This window comes from Lycorma delicatula, chromosome 10 (assembly GCF_047948215.1).
Source record: "Lycorma delicatula isolate Av1 chromosome 10, ASM4794821v1, whole genome shotgun sequence".
NCBI classification, from domain to species: Eukaryota; Metazoa; Arthropoda; class Insecta; order Hemiptera; family Fulgoridae; genus Lycorma; species Lycorma delicatula.
This window is the reverse complement of record NC_134464.1, coordinates 69,776,143-69,795,887: the sequence shown is the minus strand read 5'-3', so window position 1 is coordinate 69,795,887 and position 19,745 is coordinate 69,776,143. Positions and strand designations below refer to the sequence as shown.

The following is a 19,745-nucleotide window of genomic DNA, read 5'->3' as shown; positions in this document are numbered from 1 at the left end:
CTTTGATGTAAGCATTTATCTTTTAGTAAGAAATGCGTAGGTCTTCAGTAGGAAATTTGTTTGAAAACTGTCTATTTTGGGCTGATTTCCAATATAGTGAAAGATAATTTAACTTTGGCTTTGAACTATGTTTACTATTTAACAACGAAAGTTATGTATTAATGACGTTTTCTTGACATTTGTCTCTGAATTTAGGTCAGTATATGTGTGTATATATGTGTGTACCTTTATGTAATTACTCAAGTTATTTATGTATATACTCTGTTATAATGGGGAATTGTAACATTTTCTTGCTGTCTATAGAAGAAAATTTGCTATGAATAATTTAATTATTTCGTAAATTGTAATGACCGTATGCAAGACCTCTACTCGTTAATTATAGGAAACCTACGTGAATTCCGGACATTTTACTATTTATGTTTAAGAAATTAAGTGAGTGTATTAGAATTATTTAATTTATTTTAACTAAGAAAAAAATTAATGATAATGTCAGAGATTTGTTTTACTTTTCCGTGATTGCAATTAGGTGGTACAGTTGTCTTCAAATTATTTTCGGAATGTTTTTTAGTATTGAAAATAATTTCAAATCTTAAGTTAATGTATTGTATTGGCACTGCAAAAAACATTCTTACCGAATACACTTTAATAAAAATTCTCAAGGAAAAGATTTTTCTTACCTGAGTCATCGGGAATGTTGAATTTTACTACAAACGATTATTAAAATTTTCTAAAATTTAGCCTAAAAGATTACCATTTAAAAGATACAATTTAACGACAAAAATGCCTTTTTGTTGAATAAAACAACATAGCTTTTAAAAATTAATTCATGCTTATTCATTCATGCGGGTTCTCTTACAAAACGTGGTAGTATAAAGTTGGAAAATTTGGATTCAAAATATGGTTCGTGAATATGTATGATAGTTTGCTGGGAGTTAAAATATATTTTTTGAAAAGATCTGCGAAGAAATCTTGGATTGAAATTTTAAGTTATGTAGAAGTAGAACACAAAAAGTTGGTATGTAATCATTTGAAATGGTTTGGTCATGTGAGAATGAACAATCCAAGTTACCAAAGTGTATTATGAAATGGTTGGAGAAGAACAATAGTGAATGGGACATACACAACTTTTTATAATGATATAAATGAAATTATGGAAAAATACTATGGAAAATATTATGATATTTAGAATTTGGTAATCTATTATTTGGTACTTAGAAATGCCCGTGATGCAATCCAAGAATCCAATATTTCTGTTAACGAGTGGATGTTAACGATACAGTTAGGTAAAAAAATTTACTATTGATTTGAATGAAAAATTAAGGTAATTCTGATGTATTTCTGATAGTATTAAAATATCTGTTACTTACGAAGCAAAGGAAATAAGTTTCACTACATCATTTCATATATAAAGAAAATTGATAAGGAGTGTTGTTGATAACGATATAAATTGCAGTATATTTTTCTTGAAAAGTAAGTATTCTGTAACTTATTAAATTCTTAATGCTCGAGGCTGCAATTTATTAACAAATTTAAAGGAAGATTCTATATCCTCTGAACCTGAACCTTTTTTTTTTTAAACTGATTTTAAACTTTGTTCTGAATAATTTAAAGAAAATGTTTACTTACTAACCTATCATATCCAAAAAGTTATTCATCCCGAAGTAAAAAAAAAGATTTTAATTAAAATAAATTTTAATATGTAAAATTTTAGTGATCTCAGGGTTTGAATTTTTATTTGAAATGGAATTGGGTTTAATTTTTATTCAATTTTAACTAGAAAGAAAAAAAATTAGTAACAGAAATATTGGATTCTTGAATTGTATCATGGACATTTTTAGATACCAAATACTTGTAATTTGTTAATAAGAGGTATTTTTAATATTCAAAAGAAAACTTAACAAAAGAAATGAAGTAATAAGTACCGTATTACTTAATGAATTAAGCCACGGTACGGTAAAGCAAAAGATTTTAATCGAATTACGTTTGTTTAACCTTAAAAGAACCGGAATATATTTATAATAGAAGTTTCTCCATGAAATGTTTGCAAATTTTCTGTTTCATGTTGTTATATAAAGGAATTTTGGAGGTGTGTTTTGATTTTAATAGTTTCAACTTTATTCTACTAAATCAAACTGATTTTGTTTGAAACACTTTTTTCAATTTTTGTTAACTTAAATTCAAAATAAATTAATAGATACAATCCCAGAAACATATTGTTGTCTGTCTAACTTTTATGAATAGTTAAATAAAAGATAATAATTATTAATTAAAAGTAATTATTAAAGACCTACAAATAATTTATTATTATTATTTGGTGATAAAGATCTATCAGTAGGCCATCATAAACTATAATCGCATAACACACAAGCATTTTTAGATTCAACTAACAAGCAGTCAGGGAATTAATGAACATTAATCTCTGGAAAAATCACTTTTCTTTCTCTGTTTTTCGGCCGATTAGCGTTTGTTAATTACCTTAAGAATTGTGTAATATATTACACAATTCTTCAAAGTTACTTCAAACTGAAATTTTAATAATTTAAATATATATATATATTTATTTTAATTGAATTTTTATTGAAATTAATACATAATACCTTTTAGTAACAAGTTAATTACCTTAAAGGATTGAGTATTGCTCTATGTCTGTCAACTGCAATAGCTGTTAATGTAAATACACTAACATTAACTGTTAATACTTGCACAAACGGGCAGAATGGACACATAAAATCTGGTAGATTCCATCTTTGTAGTAATGCCGCTTGAAACTGTAACATTACAAAAGAAACAATAAAACTAGTTTTTTTAGAATTTCAAAGGATTTATTTTTTTCTAAGCAACGTCCAATATAAATTTATGTAACTTAGCAAAAATTTAAGAAAAAAAAGATCATTAAAACAAATGTTGTAAAAAGAAAATTTGGATTGAGTAAAATGATGTAATGTGTTTATTTGATTTATTTTCTTTCCAAAAGAAATTTTTTTTAGAAAGAGATAAATCTCAAAATTAAAAAAAATATTTATATTTTTAGTTTAATTTAATAAGGTAACACAAATACATCGTATTTATTTAGAAATTACTAATAGTTTAAGTAAAAATAGTTAGTAAATAGTTTAAAAATTAAGGAAAATTAATTCTTCTTCTTCAAGTGGTATCTCCTTTAAGGAGGTCTGCAATCATCATCGCTATTTTGACGTCTGAGTAGGCAGCTCGGATTAATTCAGTGGATGTTGTGCCGAACCAATCCCTCAGTTTCATATGAGGCGTTGTGTGTACTGTCTTCCACACCACCGCTTGAATTGCAGGTTGAAGAATGAAGAGAGATAGCACAGGGCTTAGATAGACATTAGGCCAAAAACAGGCTAATGGAAAGATGGAAGAATATATGGTGAGAAGAGGGGATTGCTAGACGAACTAATACCGGACTTACTAGCTTGGCATAGCAGAAGGTTTGGCGAGATCAATTACTATACGTCGCAGCTGTTTACTGGCCATGGTAACTTTAATGATTACCTACATAGAATCGGAAGAAGACCAGAACCCAAATGTACGTACTGCAACGAGAATGAAACCGCTGAACATATATTTTTTGATTGCGGTAAATGGAACACCTCGAGATATGAAGCTGGAATTGCAGGGAAAAGGCCGGTTGAATTGATAATTTACATGCTCGGCAATGAATTTCAGTGGAAAAGGGTGGATGACTATGTAAGACAAGTGTTCTATCAAAAGGACACAGAGGAGTGGCGAAGGGGGTTTTAGAGTAGGGTAGGGCGGATAGCCACAATGGTGAGAGCCGACATGACTTGGTGAGTCGGCATAAAAGATCCACTGGAGACTCCAGGGGCTGCTAGGATTCTAAAAGAAAATTGAGAAAACAACAGACATCGCGTCTCGACAAATGTTCGGGCGTGGTGTCAAAAGGGCAACTCAAAAGAACTGACCGGCGAGCCGACCTGCCATGCCAAATTTCCAGTCGGTAGGTGGGGAGGCTCGTTAGAGTAAACAGAAACTTCTCTGGATGGCGTAATACCAAACAGTTGGACCGGCCCAGACCGGCCCTGAGGGAAAAAAATTTCCCTCAGTTTGAAGAGAATTCCAGCGTTCAAGTCCTAGTAAAGTCAGTTATTTTTAAATGAATACTAGATCATGGATACCGATGTTCTTTGGTGGTTGGGTTAACCACCAAATTAACCTCACATCTCAAGAATGGTTGAACTGAGACTGTACAACAAGACTACACTTCATTTACAGTCATATATATCATCCTCTGAAGTATTATCTGAAACCGGAGGCTAAACAGTAAAAAGAAAGACTTACGTTTCATATAGGTTAAGAATTGAAAACTATTATAATCGGATATCTCGTTTTTTTGGATAAACATAAATATATCTTATTTAAAAAAAAAATGTATGCAAAAGTTGCTCTTTTTACACTTCAATGAATTGATATCTTTGGTGGGGTGGTAGCGTCTCAGCCTTTCATATGAAAGTCCTGGGTCCGGTCAGGCTTGATATTTTTCATACACTGCAAAATTTCGTTTTCATATACCTTCAAGCCTATTTGGTGATATTTTCAAGAAAAAAAAATGTTTGAAACAATTGTTTTTTACAAACCTTAAAATGGCAGTTATTTTAACTACGTAAAAATAATTATAAATAGTTTAAATACATTCAAAGAAACAGAATTATTATAATTACAGAAACTAATATTATAAATCTGAAATGATATCCGCATTTTAATTAATATATTATTACATAAAAATCAAATCTTAAAATACATTCATATAAAAAAGATAATGACATAAACCAAATAATAACAGAATGACAGAAAAAAAAATTCATAAGCTGATTTGGTACATCAGTATAAGCAAAGATCAAATCTCTGGAAATGTTTTTTTTTTTTTTTTTTTCAAATTACAGCTAGCAAAATATCTCACGTTTCTTTTTGAGAAATAAATGAAATATTATGAAATTCGTGGGACCCAAATTAAGAGAAAATTTTGTTATTTTTTTATATTCTCTCACCTTTTTTTAATTTAAAAAGCAAACGTGTTTTTTATTTTTAAAATTGGAACCAAATAAATTAGGCTAAACGATAGATTTTTATTTACGTAAAAAATTCGTCGTATATTCGTGGATTTATAATATCAGATTAGACTTTACTGGTATGATTTATAAAAAATAAATTTTTAGCTTAAAAATAAGTATTTGTCACACATAAGAAAGTAAATTCTAATAAAGAAATATTAAACTTAAAAAAAATCTAATATGTTGCTAATACAAGTGTGCAACATGAAATTTGTTGGAAGTAGTTTATATATCACACAATATGTTATGTGAACAGATGTTGCCATCCAGATCCAGCCGTTTAGTTATATAGGTAGTTTAAAAATTAAATTAATATAAATTTTCAACTTTTCTATGCCCTTTATTATAATCGTATATTATGTATTTTGATATGGTTATTTTAAAAATCTATATCATAAAATAAAATGATAAATGATTTCATTTTTAAAGTTTTTGAAGCTTCTTGGTTTTTCAAATGAATAATGACAACATTAAGAGCTCACCCTATTCATAGTAGAATTTTTTTAAAACCTTATTTTAATGGATAACTCTAGTATCTAAGAGATTTATTTATAAAATATTGGCTGTTTAAGTTTATGGTTATTTAAGTTATTTGATGAATAAAGGAATGAATCTCGTTTATATTTGAATGATTCTCACTCCTGTAGCGTTGGCAAAAGTTCTGGTATTTTAGTTATTTAAAATTCCCTCTGGGAAATAACTAAACTGAATTTTAATCTTTAATCAGTTCAAGAATTAAATATTTTACGTTTTTGTTTTCAGTGGTTGAACTATTAACCGCCTGGTATTCATTATTAAAACTTCTGCTGGCTTAGTAATAAGTTAGATTGAAATGCGTAATTTTTGCTTTTTAACTGTTTATAATTCTGGTTACTTGGTCAGCACTTGAAATACTATTTTTACAACTTTTCTTTTCATTGTTTTTAAATTTGGTATTTTAGTAGATAAGTCGCATTTTGTATTTAATATTATTTAACACAAAACGGCAATTTGCTTACTGTTTTCATCCTTTATTTTTCTTTTTCTATTATATATATTTTATAATAGAATATATAATATAATATATATATATATATATATATATATATATATATATATATATATATATATATATTTTATATTCTTTTTCTTTTTTTGGTTTAGTAAGAAAAAGAAAAATAAAGGATGAAAACAGTAAGCAAATTGCCGTTTTGTATTAAATATTTTGATACAAAACAAAATATTAAATATTATGATACCAACACGAAACATACCTAATTATTAACAAAAATAAATATTTGTATATAAAGAGAGAATATTTGGAAGAGAGAATATTTGGAAAAAACTATAAGCGAGATTTTTATCTCCTGCTTATTTTTTACCCCTAAAAGTATGAAAAAAGGTGAATTCAGTGAATCCAGAGAAAGAGGTACTAAACATAAAATCCAATATTTTATTAATGTAGAGTGTTTTTGTACCGCAATGCGATGTAACGCATCGTACACTTCAACTTTATGTTAGTTATGGCAGAAAATCCAATTTATTTTTAGTTTGCTGATCCGTATGTTCTATATTCTTTAGTTTATGATCTGAAAATTATTATTTTATTGATTGACTTTATATGTCTCCTCAAATCGTGTTTAATCTTCGAGAAGATTCTATTTTAAGTATATAAATTTAGTACTTAGTAAATTTAGACTCTATAATCTTAAATTATATTCAAAACGCTGTTGAATAATAACTGTTCCACCCTGTTTTTTTTAATTTTTGTCAAATAATTTTATTTTGATAATTAGTTGGTTTTTTAAATTTTAATGTAAAAATTTATTCCTAATTATTTTTTAAATTGATATATTTTCATGTGAAAAGTCTTACTTCTTTCTTTCAATGGTGAAAAGTAATCTTAAGTAATTTGTACGTTAATATAAATACTTTTCTTAGTCAACACCTAATTCCTGTCAAATGTTTCTCTTTCAGTCAAATAAAAATTTCAGTAGATATTGTAACTCAGTAGATGAGTTATTATCAGACTTTATTTTTGTTTATTGCTTCATAAAAAGTAATAATTCATTTGTTATAATAAAATAAATCAGATATGGCCCCACATGACTTCCTTGTACTCCTACTAAATTATATATACTCAATTTTTTAAAAGTAGTCGGAAGAAATAAATACTCTTCGCGGGTTATTTTGAGTTATCAGACTTTATTTTTGTTTATTGCTTCATAAAAAGTAATAATTCATTTGTTATAATAAAATAAATCTGATATGGCCCCACATGACTTCCTTGTACTCCTATTAAATTATATATACTCAATTTTTTAAAACGAAATGTACATAAAATTGTATTTCATTAATAGTACATTTTTTTTACACTCAGAGGTTAATAATTATTAATAAATCGATATTATTTTTGTTGGTTCCAAAGTTATAGCCAAAAAAGGGAAGATATTCGGTTCGAATTCCGACTTCATTAAAGTTAAAAAAAAAGAAATGAAGTCGGAATTCAAACCGAATATCTTCCCTTTTTTGGCTATAACTTTGGAACCAACAAAAATAAGTACCACTTATGATGCATCGTTGAAAAGCTCTCAATGAGGGCTTATGACTGCAGTTAAGGAAAAGTCCAAATTTTCCAAAGAAAATCTAAAATTTTTGAAAACTACCGTTGAAATCTGAAAACCGAAACTTTTTGCGATTACAATACTCCGTACAAGATTGAAAAAGTAGCTATCAGTACCCAATACTAATGTACGGATGTTGTCTAATTAGCTTCGCTATACATGGAGTGTCACAAAAGATGTTGGATCATCAAAAATTGTAAAATCACATAATTGGTTAGCGATTTTATTTAATGTTTAGCAGCTATTTGTTTTAATTATTTTTGTTTAATCGTAAATACAGTATACAAGTAGTTTAGCTTGAACATTCATTAAGTTTATGTTGATTTTGGTATTACATTTTTGAAACAACAAAACTAGACAAAATGTTCTTACTGTAAATGAAACAGTCAGAACATATACCCATACAGTCATTTATGTATGGGTATATGTGCGGTGAATATTTTTTATCTTGAATTTTCATTTTGGATTCAAATCATCGTTAGATAATTACATAAATACGCGATTGGTCGCGTTGTCACTGGGTTCACCTCAAAATAGCCAAATAGGCAAATAAAAATTAATTACCAAATAACGGTGAAAGCTATCAAAGTTGGTTCAAAATCAGAAATATATGGTTTAATAAAAATTATAAAATATATAAATATTAGTTGTGTATGACCAAAAATTGGGGGAAAAATTAACTTTTTAATAATTGAAAAAAATATATATCCTGTAAAACCGTGTGAAGATTTGATCGGCTGTTAAATAATGGCCACGTGATCTTAGGGAACTTAAAACATAAAAAATAACCTTAATATACAATACGACACTACGATAAATACGTAATACGTACAATAACGTCAATACGATAGTAATATACAATAACGACATGGCTGGCATTATTTATCTAATTATATTACAATGACATTTTATATATATATGTGTGTTGTTACCACATGTATGCCTAATTTAATATCGGCGAACGAACACTGTAGCAACTCAGATGTGAGTGGCGCACAGTATACATACGCGCTGATACAAGCACCACTACTCCACGCAGATGACACACAGTTCTAACTATAACGGCGCTGCGGCCCCCACCACTAAAAAAGCGAGCACGAGAGTGAATTTTCATTTCATCGTCAGGCGGATGCCAATATCCTCACTGGAGTGGTACACCTGGCCGGCCCACCGAGGGAGCCGCTGGACACGGACACTACCGCTCCAGCTCGCCGGGCTTCAATCGCCTTGGCCGGCGAACTCAGCAGCAGCAGCCGGCCCAGCGTGGGATCACTCGGGAGAACCGCTTCGGTCACGCCGGCGAACATGACCGAGGCCGATCCGATGCTGCGGTCTGATTCCAAAGGATGAAGTAATGTATAATAATGTAATGTGTAATAATTTGAGTTATGTAGAAGTTAGAGAAAATAACCTAATAGAAAATAATAGATTCGATTTTAAAGAATATAAAATTTAAAAATTTTAAAAACCTTATTTTAAAAACCTTAAAATTTGAATTATTAAAAAAATTACTTCTAGTAAATTTCAAATTATTAGAACATAACATTTTTCTGGGCGTGAATAAAGGAAAAATTGAATAATTGTTTTTTCATACAGTTTTTTTTCCCATGAAGAAACGAAGAATCTTTCAGAATATGTTTTCCTAGTAATGAAAAAAGTTCTTATTAACTTTGGTGTGCAGACACTAGTTACGGTTAGCGGAAAAATATCCGACATAAAACATGGTGTCAAAAACAAGTTTTTTTTACGTTTGTAGTACAATACCTTTGTTAAATGATTAATAAATATGAAAGATTTAGTAATAAAACTTAGCGAAAATTTAATTTTGTGAAAAGAAGTAAATACAGACTAAATATAAACTATAAAAAGGAAATAACTACTAAAACTTTTTTTTTATTATTGAAACAAAACAGATGAAATAAATTTAACCAAACGTTTCTTGACCTATGTTTATATGAACTTTTTCCATTATTTTCACCAGTAGAAGATGTCCTGAAAGTTTCTCCGTTTCTTTGTTGGAGACTCTATACAGTATTCTTATATTAGGTAGCAGATTTATGCAATTAAAAAATAATTAAATTTCTTACCTGAAATGGTATTGCAAAAAGTCCAATAACAATATCCGCTAAAGCTAGATTTGCTATAAAACAATTGGTAACATTTTGCATACGCCTGCTTGTAGCTACTATCCACATTACTAAAGAATTACCAACCACAGCCAACACTGATATTGTTCCATAGAACACGGATAGTAGTAATATCAAACCGAGTGGTACTTCATATAAAGATTCCGCATCTTCTGAAAAAAAAAAATTGTACATGATTTATAACTCATAATTTTTATTATTTTATTTTATATATATATAAATTTGTTTGTATCCATAGAAACAACAGTTTTCTTTTTGCATCAAGCACCACAGAAAGTTCTTGCTTTTTATGCTTAATGAAACGAAAATTTTTGTTAAAACTTTAATTTATGTTATAAATAAAGGTTTCAACATTTTGCATTTGCTGATGACAGGATTACAAGAAGAAGAAGAAGCAATTGCCGAAATTGATCTTAAAATTATAGCTGAACATAAACGGAAACATTAAAAAACTTCAACAAAAATATAATAGCGTAGTGAGCAAACGTAGGTTACTTTCCGAACTGCCCACGTAAAGTTTTTTCCAAGCCATGGATTTTTAAATAACTAATGGATTAATAATCTCTTTGGTAACAAAACGCTGATATGACAAAAAATTTTAATTTAGACCAACAGATTTAAATACTTATTCTTTCTGGTTTAAAATAGCGTTCATATGAATGACTGTTGGGTAAAGTTAACAAAAATAAAGGAAAACACAGCTCGTATTTGCCAAAAGAAATTGGACTTTAATTAGAAAGAAAACAAAAGAACTTATGTTAAATCATAACCTTAACAATTTAATAAACATAATAAATATCAGCTGAATCAACATATATTAAAATGAGAAAATACATGAATATACATTTTTTAATTACACAATTTAACAAAGCCTGAAAACAAGAGAACATAACACCTTAAAACAGTTGTACTACTGACATATACTGTAATATGAAAATTAGCAATGAACAGATGTCATTAACATAGACAAATAAATTTCAACGATTCTTATTATTGGCACTGGCTTTTCCTGATTTATAAACAACAAACTTAGCATTAAGTAATTCAAACATGTAATTCTACTTTAATGTAGAATAAAGGCCACAATAATATTCTAGTACAAAAAGAGTTATTACAATATAATCACATTAAAATAAGTAATAACATATAAATAGTGTTCATTTTAGTAAATAAGCATTCTTACAAAGTCCTATAAAGTCCTAATTACAAAGTCCTAAAGCATAACTGGACATCAGGAGTAATTTGCTTTAGGTTATTTTAAGAGAAGTAATATGAATACAGTTCATGAGTAGAAAATAAATAATCTCGGTGATTAACAAGTTACAAGATTAAATGATAGAGTTAATTACAATAACAACAAAATAATTAAGCACGTAAAATAGGTTGCAGCTGAACGACGACACAACCTTATATAAGCCACCTGTCGTGAATAAATGGTTTTTAAACTAAACTTGAAATTGAAATGCGTAAAGGTACGATGAACTGAATGTACCACAAATTTTAATGATAAAATAACTGTTTAACGTAATAAATAATGAAAATTGAACTTGCCCTGTAGCACACAAATATTAGCAAGAGACGAACTCGTGAATGAAGGTAAATGAATACATACTGTAATCCTGGGCGTAGTCCGCAGTGGTGTATCAGGAATACAGGAGTGAGACGTGGTTTAGAGGTTAAACAGGACGTGGCGTCTCAACGAGTTTGGAGAGATTCTGCATCGATGAAAATTGTAGTAAGCAGCTGGAGAAGAGAACGGCGTCGATAGAATTGGCAGTTTGTAGTGATTGGCACACATTTAACAGAGACGTAATATACAGAATTTGAAGATTAAACTTGACAAAGAAACGAGGCAAAACAAAACATAGAGATCGGTGAAGTTACGAGACACTGCTGAGTAGAGCTAGAAAATATTTCGACAGAGAAATACCGCAACGTTTATGCGAGTATGAATGCGATGAAAATATTATCACAAAGTTTGAGAGAGAAATATGCGACTTTACATGGTGAAGGTCTGATCTACTCTAGACGAGAGAGCGAGAACGATCCACAAATGGTGAGAGACAGATTTGAACTGCAACTGTACGAGATGGAGAAGACCGAGTCCTGGGTCCGCACACTACGAAAGTCTATTCTGGACTGAAGAAATAATGGCGTGATGAGAAGAGAGGGAAACAAAGAGGGCAATAAACCGACGAGAGTGTGTGTGTTGACAACAAGAGCCTAGTGTGCTCTTGGTATTAGTTTGGGTAAGAAAGAACATATCGAAAACTAATATTATAAGCAAGCAGACCATTAAAAAAGTTACGTAAGAGTGATAAAATAAATTCTGAATATGCAAGTTGAAGAAATGACATCAGGGCAGACAAAGAGAAATAGATTTCTAGGATTATGACAATATTAAAATTAGTGATAACAACAAACAGCTAAATCTATGACAATATTAAAATTAGCAACAACAACATTAGCTATTTAACCACATTAGCTTTAGCTAATGTGGTTTAATAGAAATTGCTTTTATGAAACATTGCGAGCACAGCAGATAAGATAAAGACAAAAAACATTATTGAAATAAAACAACTTTACACATTGGCGTAAACAATGGCCTAAAGCAATTTAGGTCATAGGTTTAAACCAGTGCGATAATAGATACTTTGTTTCAAAATAAATGTTTCAAAACATTTTTACTTCCGTAAAGGAAGTATTGCGATCGTGAATAATTTCGGCTTTCAGATTTCAGCGGAAATATCCGCTGGTCTGCAAACGATTGCAATCGACTGGAGTAAAAATGTCCAAAAAAGCCCAAAATAAAAAAAAACATTTGACTTTTTCTTAACTGTAGTTAATAATAATTTAATGAAATATTTGGATCGCACAAGGGGAAGGTACATCGGTTCAATTCCTACTTCACTTTCTTTTTTCTAACTGTTTTTTATATTTAGATATATTAATTTATTAATAATTATTAATCTCTTATTGTAAAAAATGTGTAAATGTAATTTAAGCGTACAAGGAAGTCATATGTGCCCACATCAAGTTTTTCGTGTACAGCAGCTAAAATTATACATTTTTTATTTTTAGGAAAAGATAAAATTATTTAAAAAAAAAAAATAAATAGCAAACGTTTGATAGAAAATAATAATATACAGTATTAAAATAAATAAATCAAATATTAAATTACAAGGAAAAAATCATAAAAAAATATGAAGAAATGAGATTGAAAAAAGAGCTTATAATTGCATTATTAATTCTATAGGGTAGGACTACATTGAGAAATCTTGTAAAATTGTTGTTTTCACTTACCAGAAAAAGATGATAAAATGATGTTTTTCATATTGCAACTAGTTTTCTGGTCTGTATTATATTTTATAATAATAATATCGCATATTTTACGATACATCATATTTTCAGTTCTGTTATTGCTATTTTTAATTTCACAGGTCGGTTTTAAATGCAAAATTAAATTTGAAAATTATCTGCAATATTATACTCACCTTGTAATTTCTTCATTTTTTGATATTTTTTTGTTAAGAGCAGTTAAACTTGCTACCACTAAAATTTTTATCGCTCGTACATACGTATTTATTACAAAATTCGAATTTTAATATTACAAGATTCACTAAAAGTGAAAGTCAATTTTTTATATCACACAACACTATAACAAGTTTCTTTTTACTATCTTCACTTGTAAAGTTGGTTACGTTTAAAAAATTTTCATATTTTACATAAAATTAAGTGATGTAGTATTTTATTACTTGGAATGGTCTAAAATTATGTGGTTATCTTTTTATCTTTTTAACAAACACTATTCGTTCTCCAACTAACCTACTGCATCGAGAATTGCTATTCGATAATGTATAAATCAATAATGAAATAAATCGTAACGTTTTAAAGAGTTTTAACTGTTTGTAAAAATTCGTTATTAATAAAAAAATTATATTAATTCTTAACGTAACATAAGTATAAACAAAAAATAACCGAAGAATTACTCAAATCAAAGAAAGGTTTTTCCGTGAAAATATTTTTTTAGAGAAGTTGGGGTAGTATGTCGTCTATTATTTTAACACTATTATATTTATAATAGTGTATACTTTGTTAATTAATGTATATTTAACAAAGTAGTGGCTAAATTTTAATGTAAAAGTATCATTAAATAAGAAGTAGAAATTTTAAATAATATTTTGGTAATAACAAGCAAAACATAAACATCCACGGAAACATATTACTGGCTATGTAATAAGATATTCTATATTTCTAAAAAAATTGAGATATGGATACTAAATTGTATTTAACTTTCATAATTTATTTAATATACATATAATTTAATCAAATATTGTAGAAATTTAATCACGAAACTTTATGTATTAATAGAAATTTTAATAAAGAATTTAATGTAAATATAAATTGCATTTGTACGAATATTTTTTTAAAAATATTCTTTACCCAATTTGAATTGATTCATTATGTTATTCGTTCATAAAATTGGATAATAGCTGATTGGTAGAATTTAGAGCTAGTGTGCTACTTTGATCTACATTCAAACCCTTTAAAAAAAAATTGATGTGAGCATGACTTCCTTGTACGCCTATTAAACTATGTATACACATTGTTTTAAAATGAGAAGTGTATAAAATTTTGTTTCATTAATTGTAAAACTGTTTTTACAATTATATGTTAATAATTATTAATAAATCATATTATTTTAATAAAAAAAAATTAAACAAAAAAAGGAGATGAAGCCTGACTCGAACCGATGTGTCTTCCCCTTCTAAGATACAAATATTTCATTAATTAAAATTTTATTTGGCTATAATTCTGGAACCAATGAAAATAGGTACTGCAGTTAAGAAAAACTTGAAATTCTAAGTGTTTTGGATTTTGGGCTTTTTTTTTATTTTGTTTGGACACTTTGGTTCCAGTCAATTGTAATTAAAAGAGGAGGTGCACAACTATATGTTACAACAGTTCTAAATACAAAATTTCAACATCCTACAGCTAATCGTACGTAGAGATGTCACGCCGAAACTCGAAAAAATGGATTTAGGGATGGCCAAAATGGATATTTCCCTTGAAATATGAAAAATTAATTTTTTCGCGATCACAATACTTCCTTCACTTTGGAGGTTTTCTCAACAGATTTTTTCCTAGTATTCGGCAAAATTAAATATTGCATTATATTGTTATATCATTATAATGAAGTTCATATTAATTAAATTAAATAAATATTCTGACAAATAAATAGTTTTGCGATTTTTTTTTTTTAATTTGTTGTTGGTTTTACACGAAAATTATCGTATGTTTAAACTTATGGTTTTTGTTTTACACACTTATTTTTTATGAATTTTTTAGTGTTTTATTTTTATATTTTTCAAACTTTTCTTAAATTAATAAATTTTCTCAAATAGTGCAATGCAGCTTTCCGACGCTTTCTGTTCCAGACTATTATTTTATTCTCGAAATATTTATGATGAAGTATATCTTTATGTAAATATTACCCAAAATTGTTTTTTACTGTAGAATTCCGAATACAGAGTAGAATTAGGATTATAATTAATGTATTAAACAAAGGATTGTGTTTTGTATTTTTTTAAGTTCTTAACTCCTCTAAGGCTTTAATTTTTCCCTTTCTAACTACTATATTTTAAAGCTTCATTCAGCTGTTTTTTATTGTAAAATATTGTAAAGTTATCACATACGTAAAAACGAATGAGTGTAACTTTTTCTTGTGTATGTGTTATAAATTGAAAAGGTATTGATTTACTTTTACAAATGTAGGAAAGATGAAGGGATTTTCAAGAGATATTGTATTGACGTCATGTCCTGAAGGAATAAAAGTTTGAACTAGACCGTGGATGACACGGTTAGAAAACATTTACTACGAGAGGGTTACGTTGGAAAGAATTAGATTTTACTGAAAAAGAACGAAAAGAATGAATTGAGAAGTAAGAGTCCGTGATTCTATTTCGATTTTTCTTATTATTTTTGCTTTTTTGAAGGGAACTCTTTAATAAGCTTTGCAGAACGTAAAATATAGAAAATGAAAGTAAACTAAAGTATAAAATTCATCTAGTTAATATATATATATATATATATATATATATATATATATATATATATATATATATATATATATATATATATATGTTAAATAAAAATTGTAATTAATTGATTAAAAAACTGTTTAATAAAAGGAATAATAGTTTATTAAATAAATGCGACTAACAAAAAGGATAAATTATTTTATTTTTCTTTAATAAGATTTTCTTTTTTAATCAACTGTAAAAGAAGTGAATACAGTTTATTTTTTCGTTTTAAACTTTTTCTTTTGCACTTTTTTTACACTTTCCTTTTTCTTTACAATATCTTTTTATTTTTAAAATTTTATGATTAATTAACTACATCAAAACACATTATTATTGCTCTCAATAAATATTAAAAAAATATTTTTTAAAGAATTATGTTAATTTTTTTATAAAAAAATAAATACATTTTGCGTTAAAACAATAATGTAAGCAATATTATAGATATTGTAGTAGCAAAAAAATTCAATTACTTTAATATAATACGTAGTAACGTTAAGCATATAATTTTTATTTAACAATAGCAAACTGAAATTTTAAATAGATTATAATATTTTTTTTATTATATGGTTACAATATTATTTTTATACATTTTGTTCAAACAAATAACTTTTTAAATATAAACTGGTTTAAATTCTCAAAGTATAAAAAACTTATATAATTTTTTTAAATTTATTTTACGTTGTATCATTGCATACATAACCTATAAAAAAAAGAAAGATGCATCCAATATGGAAAAGTGGAAACGATCTCAAGAAGAAGGTAAAATATTTGTTATACGAAAGTATAAAATAAATTTAAACCGACTGTACATCATTTGTCTACGTTATCTTTCTTTAATTGTAACTAGGCTGTAGGCTTCTTTGTTTTGGGTTCTTAGCATATTTTCATTTGAACGAGTACTTTGAGGATGTAGTTATTTTCATTAAAAATTTTACTAAAAATAAAAAATGAAATATATTTTTCCAAAAACCTAAAATTAAAACCATTCTAAAAACCGCATTATATCATATTGAATATAAACCGCATTTTATCATATTGAATATTAATAAAATAAATTCTAAACAATTATAGCTTTAAAAATAATCGTTTCTTAAGTCGTGTGCTGGGTTTGTGTTCTTAAGTCGTGGGTGTGTAACATTGGTGAATAGAATCAATCATAGTACGTTTGCACCTAAAATAGAAGTTTGGTCTGTGCATGTGTGGTGCACTAAATGGTAAGCGGCAAAACTCCAGAGCATAAAGATTTTTGTTTATATTTACCTTTCTTCTTCTCGTACTGTCATTAGATCTGTGAAATCGATGGGGCTTTGGTCTAACCGTACAAGCAGGATATTTTATAGCTGCTGGACTGTAGTGGTACAAGATATTTGATTGGCTGAGTCGACGAATTGTATTGATTACATTACGATCATTAGGATTGGATTGGTGGCTTTGACTAGGATTGGTTGCTCTGATTTCACCCTTCTCATCTCTCTTTAGCCTTCGGATCTGTTAGCTGAAGTAATCGAATCTGTAATGGCGGTAAAAGAGCCACGTCTAAGGGAAGGTCCTTGTATAGATTTATACAGGATCTGGGGAGATGGTATTCCTCTCCTTTGGTTTTTAAGGGCAACGGGAGCCCGAGTGCTCTCCAACCATGTGAATTTAAACCAATTTTGTTTCGGTTCCACCCGACAGCTGATGAGCTGTGCGTCTGCGGGGAGGTCCAATCGAACGAACACATGTTATTCGATTACCCAGCTCTTGGGGAAGCCAGGACTCAGGCCTCCCTAGAAGTTAAAGGTCAATGGGAAAATTAGCCAGTCACAAGCGGCGAATCAATGTGGTGAGAGCCGCAATGTCGGTACCTAAGGGAAAAGACTCCAACTGCACTGCTGTAGGAAGCTAACCGAGAGATACGGCTGGCTCCAGATTAAGGCTCCAAGCGCTTTAATGGTGGACAGGTACTTGCTGGCGCATTCAGCGTCCTAGGCGTGGCAGCAAACTTCTGTTCTTGATTAAATAAATTTAATTATTGATAGTCATAAATGTTTTAGTAGTTGACGTTGTGCGCCTACCCATTTCAGTGATATGACAAGTGGGCGGTGGGACATGCAAGCGAGTGGTGTATGGTACCACGCTTATTCCGCTCACGTATTTAGGTTAGCTCTAGGGGCTAGTTAGGACACTGGTCGCTAAACTGTTTTGTGGCTCAGTAGCCGTTTGTGGCACAGACATTCGGTCTTTAGGGCGATCGATGGGGTGGTGGCGGTAGAAATGCCAAGCAAACCAAAGGGCGGTAAAACGAAAATGTTTGAGATATGAGAGTATGAATATGAATTGTCATTAGTTTACTTTTTATAGGCTTAACTGTGGGAGGAGTTGAATCGAGTTTTGTGTCTTATTGCATTCTATTTACCTATGTTAGGTTACTGTTACCAATAGGCTAAAGTTAAATAAATTTCACAAGATTGCACTTTTATAAAAAACTCGCGAATTCCGGTAACGTAATCTTTTACATACTCCTACATTAGCCTCTGCCATAAGAAGGTTTCTTAAATAAATTTATAAATTTGTACGAATTTTTTTTAATGCTTACACATTAAATTATACCTGCGCTTGAAAAGTAAAATGATGTAACATACGTGAAATGATACCTGGTATGAAATGTTAATAGGATTGCATATTTACTGGGGAATATCATTAACTTATACACAATTCATAACAATATTTCACAAGTATATCACATTATGATATTGACAATATACACTTGTTTTTGCTATTACAATGATTTTGAATATAACAACCAATAATATATCAAAATGGTTTGTTGTTTTTAAACAGAAATTTATGAGAGTGTGTTTCAGTGTTTATAAAGATGACCGTGTGTTTTAATTATAATACAATTTTATTAGTGCTTATTAATATGTAAATATTTCAAACATTTGTATGCTAATCTGTAACCGCATACGGAAATGTTATATAAGTGTATACTTGCAATGTGATTAATTCATTCATAGAAATCACCATTAACAATTTATGATGAGTTTCCTTAACAATGATGCCGTAGAACTTATATTGTAATTGACTATTATATTACAGCATGATATTGTCGGATTAAAAAAAGAAAAATTGAGAACGAAATAAATAAAATTGAAAATCGATGAAATTGATATTTTAATTCTTTGCCGCAAAAAATTATTAAAATTAAACACATATACGACAAAGTCGACAATTTACCTACCAAACATCTTTATATTTTGCAACAATCACTCGAAAAAACTTTAATATTCTAATACCGATTAACATTCATATTTCTTTAGCGAAATTCATATATTTAATTTTGATATACTGGGAAAACGAAAGTCCGAAACAATTTTCAAAATGGTATAAAGCAAGGTTTCGAAAAGGATAAGTAGTTTCGTTATTAGGTGTCCTCAATTCTGGTGGTCCCGTTTTTTAAACGTACCAAGACTAAAAATCACTCAGTCGGGTAAAGTATCTATGCTTTAGATACTTTACGATTGCAGCTAGGGAATTCTCGACTAATGATTATAATATATTACAGACTTTTGTCTATATTATATTTTAATAAAATACATTAAATAACCAACTACGACTATTGATGCAGAACCCGTACGATTATTTCCGATGATGAATATACGTTGTTGAAATATTTACATAGTAAAAGAATGGATTTTGCTGAAAAATATATTGTTAAAAAGCGGGGGGTTAAAAATATGGTATTCCTTGGACGTTCCAGCTTACTCTGAAAGTAAGAATGCTTTTGAATCAGAACCAGGACATTCCATACTACTGAGGAAGTATTAAAGAGAATCGAAG

At 28.8% G+C, this 19,745-nt stretch overlaps 2 protein-coding genes across 2 annotated transcripts in view; both read right to left on the bottom strand.

Moving 5' to 3' along the window:
• LOC142331725 (uncharacterized) overlaps positions 1-19,745 on the bottom strand; it is a 499,803-nt gene that overhangs the window by 352,820 nt on the left and 127,238 nt on the right. The window lies entirely within an intron of this gene.
• Positions 1-19,745, bottom strand: part of LOC142331408 (RYamide receptor-like) — a 177,548-nt gene that overhangs the window by 137,478 nt on the left and 20,325 nt on the right. The window contains exons 2-3 of the mRNA XM_075377297.1: positions 9,781-9,989; positions 2,620-2,768 (exon numbers count right to left, since the gene is read on the bottom strand). Of these exons, the coding sequence (XP_075233412.1) occupies positions 2,620-2,768; positions 9,781-9,989 (358 nt within the window). The remainder of the gene's footprint in view (positions 1-2,619; positions 2,769-9,780; positions 9,990-19,745) is intronic.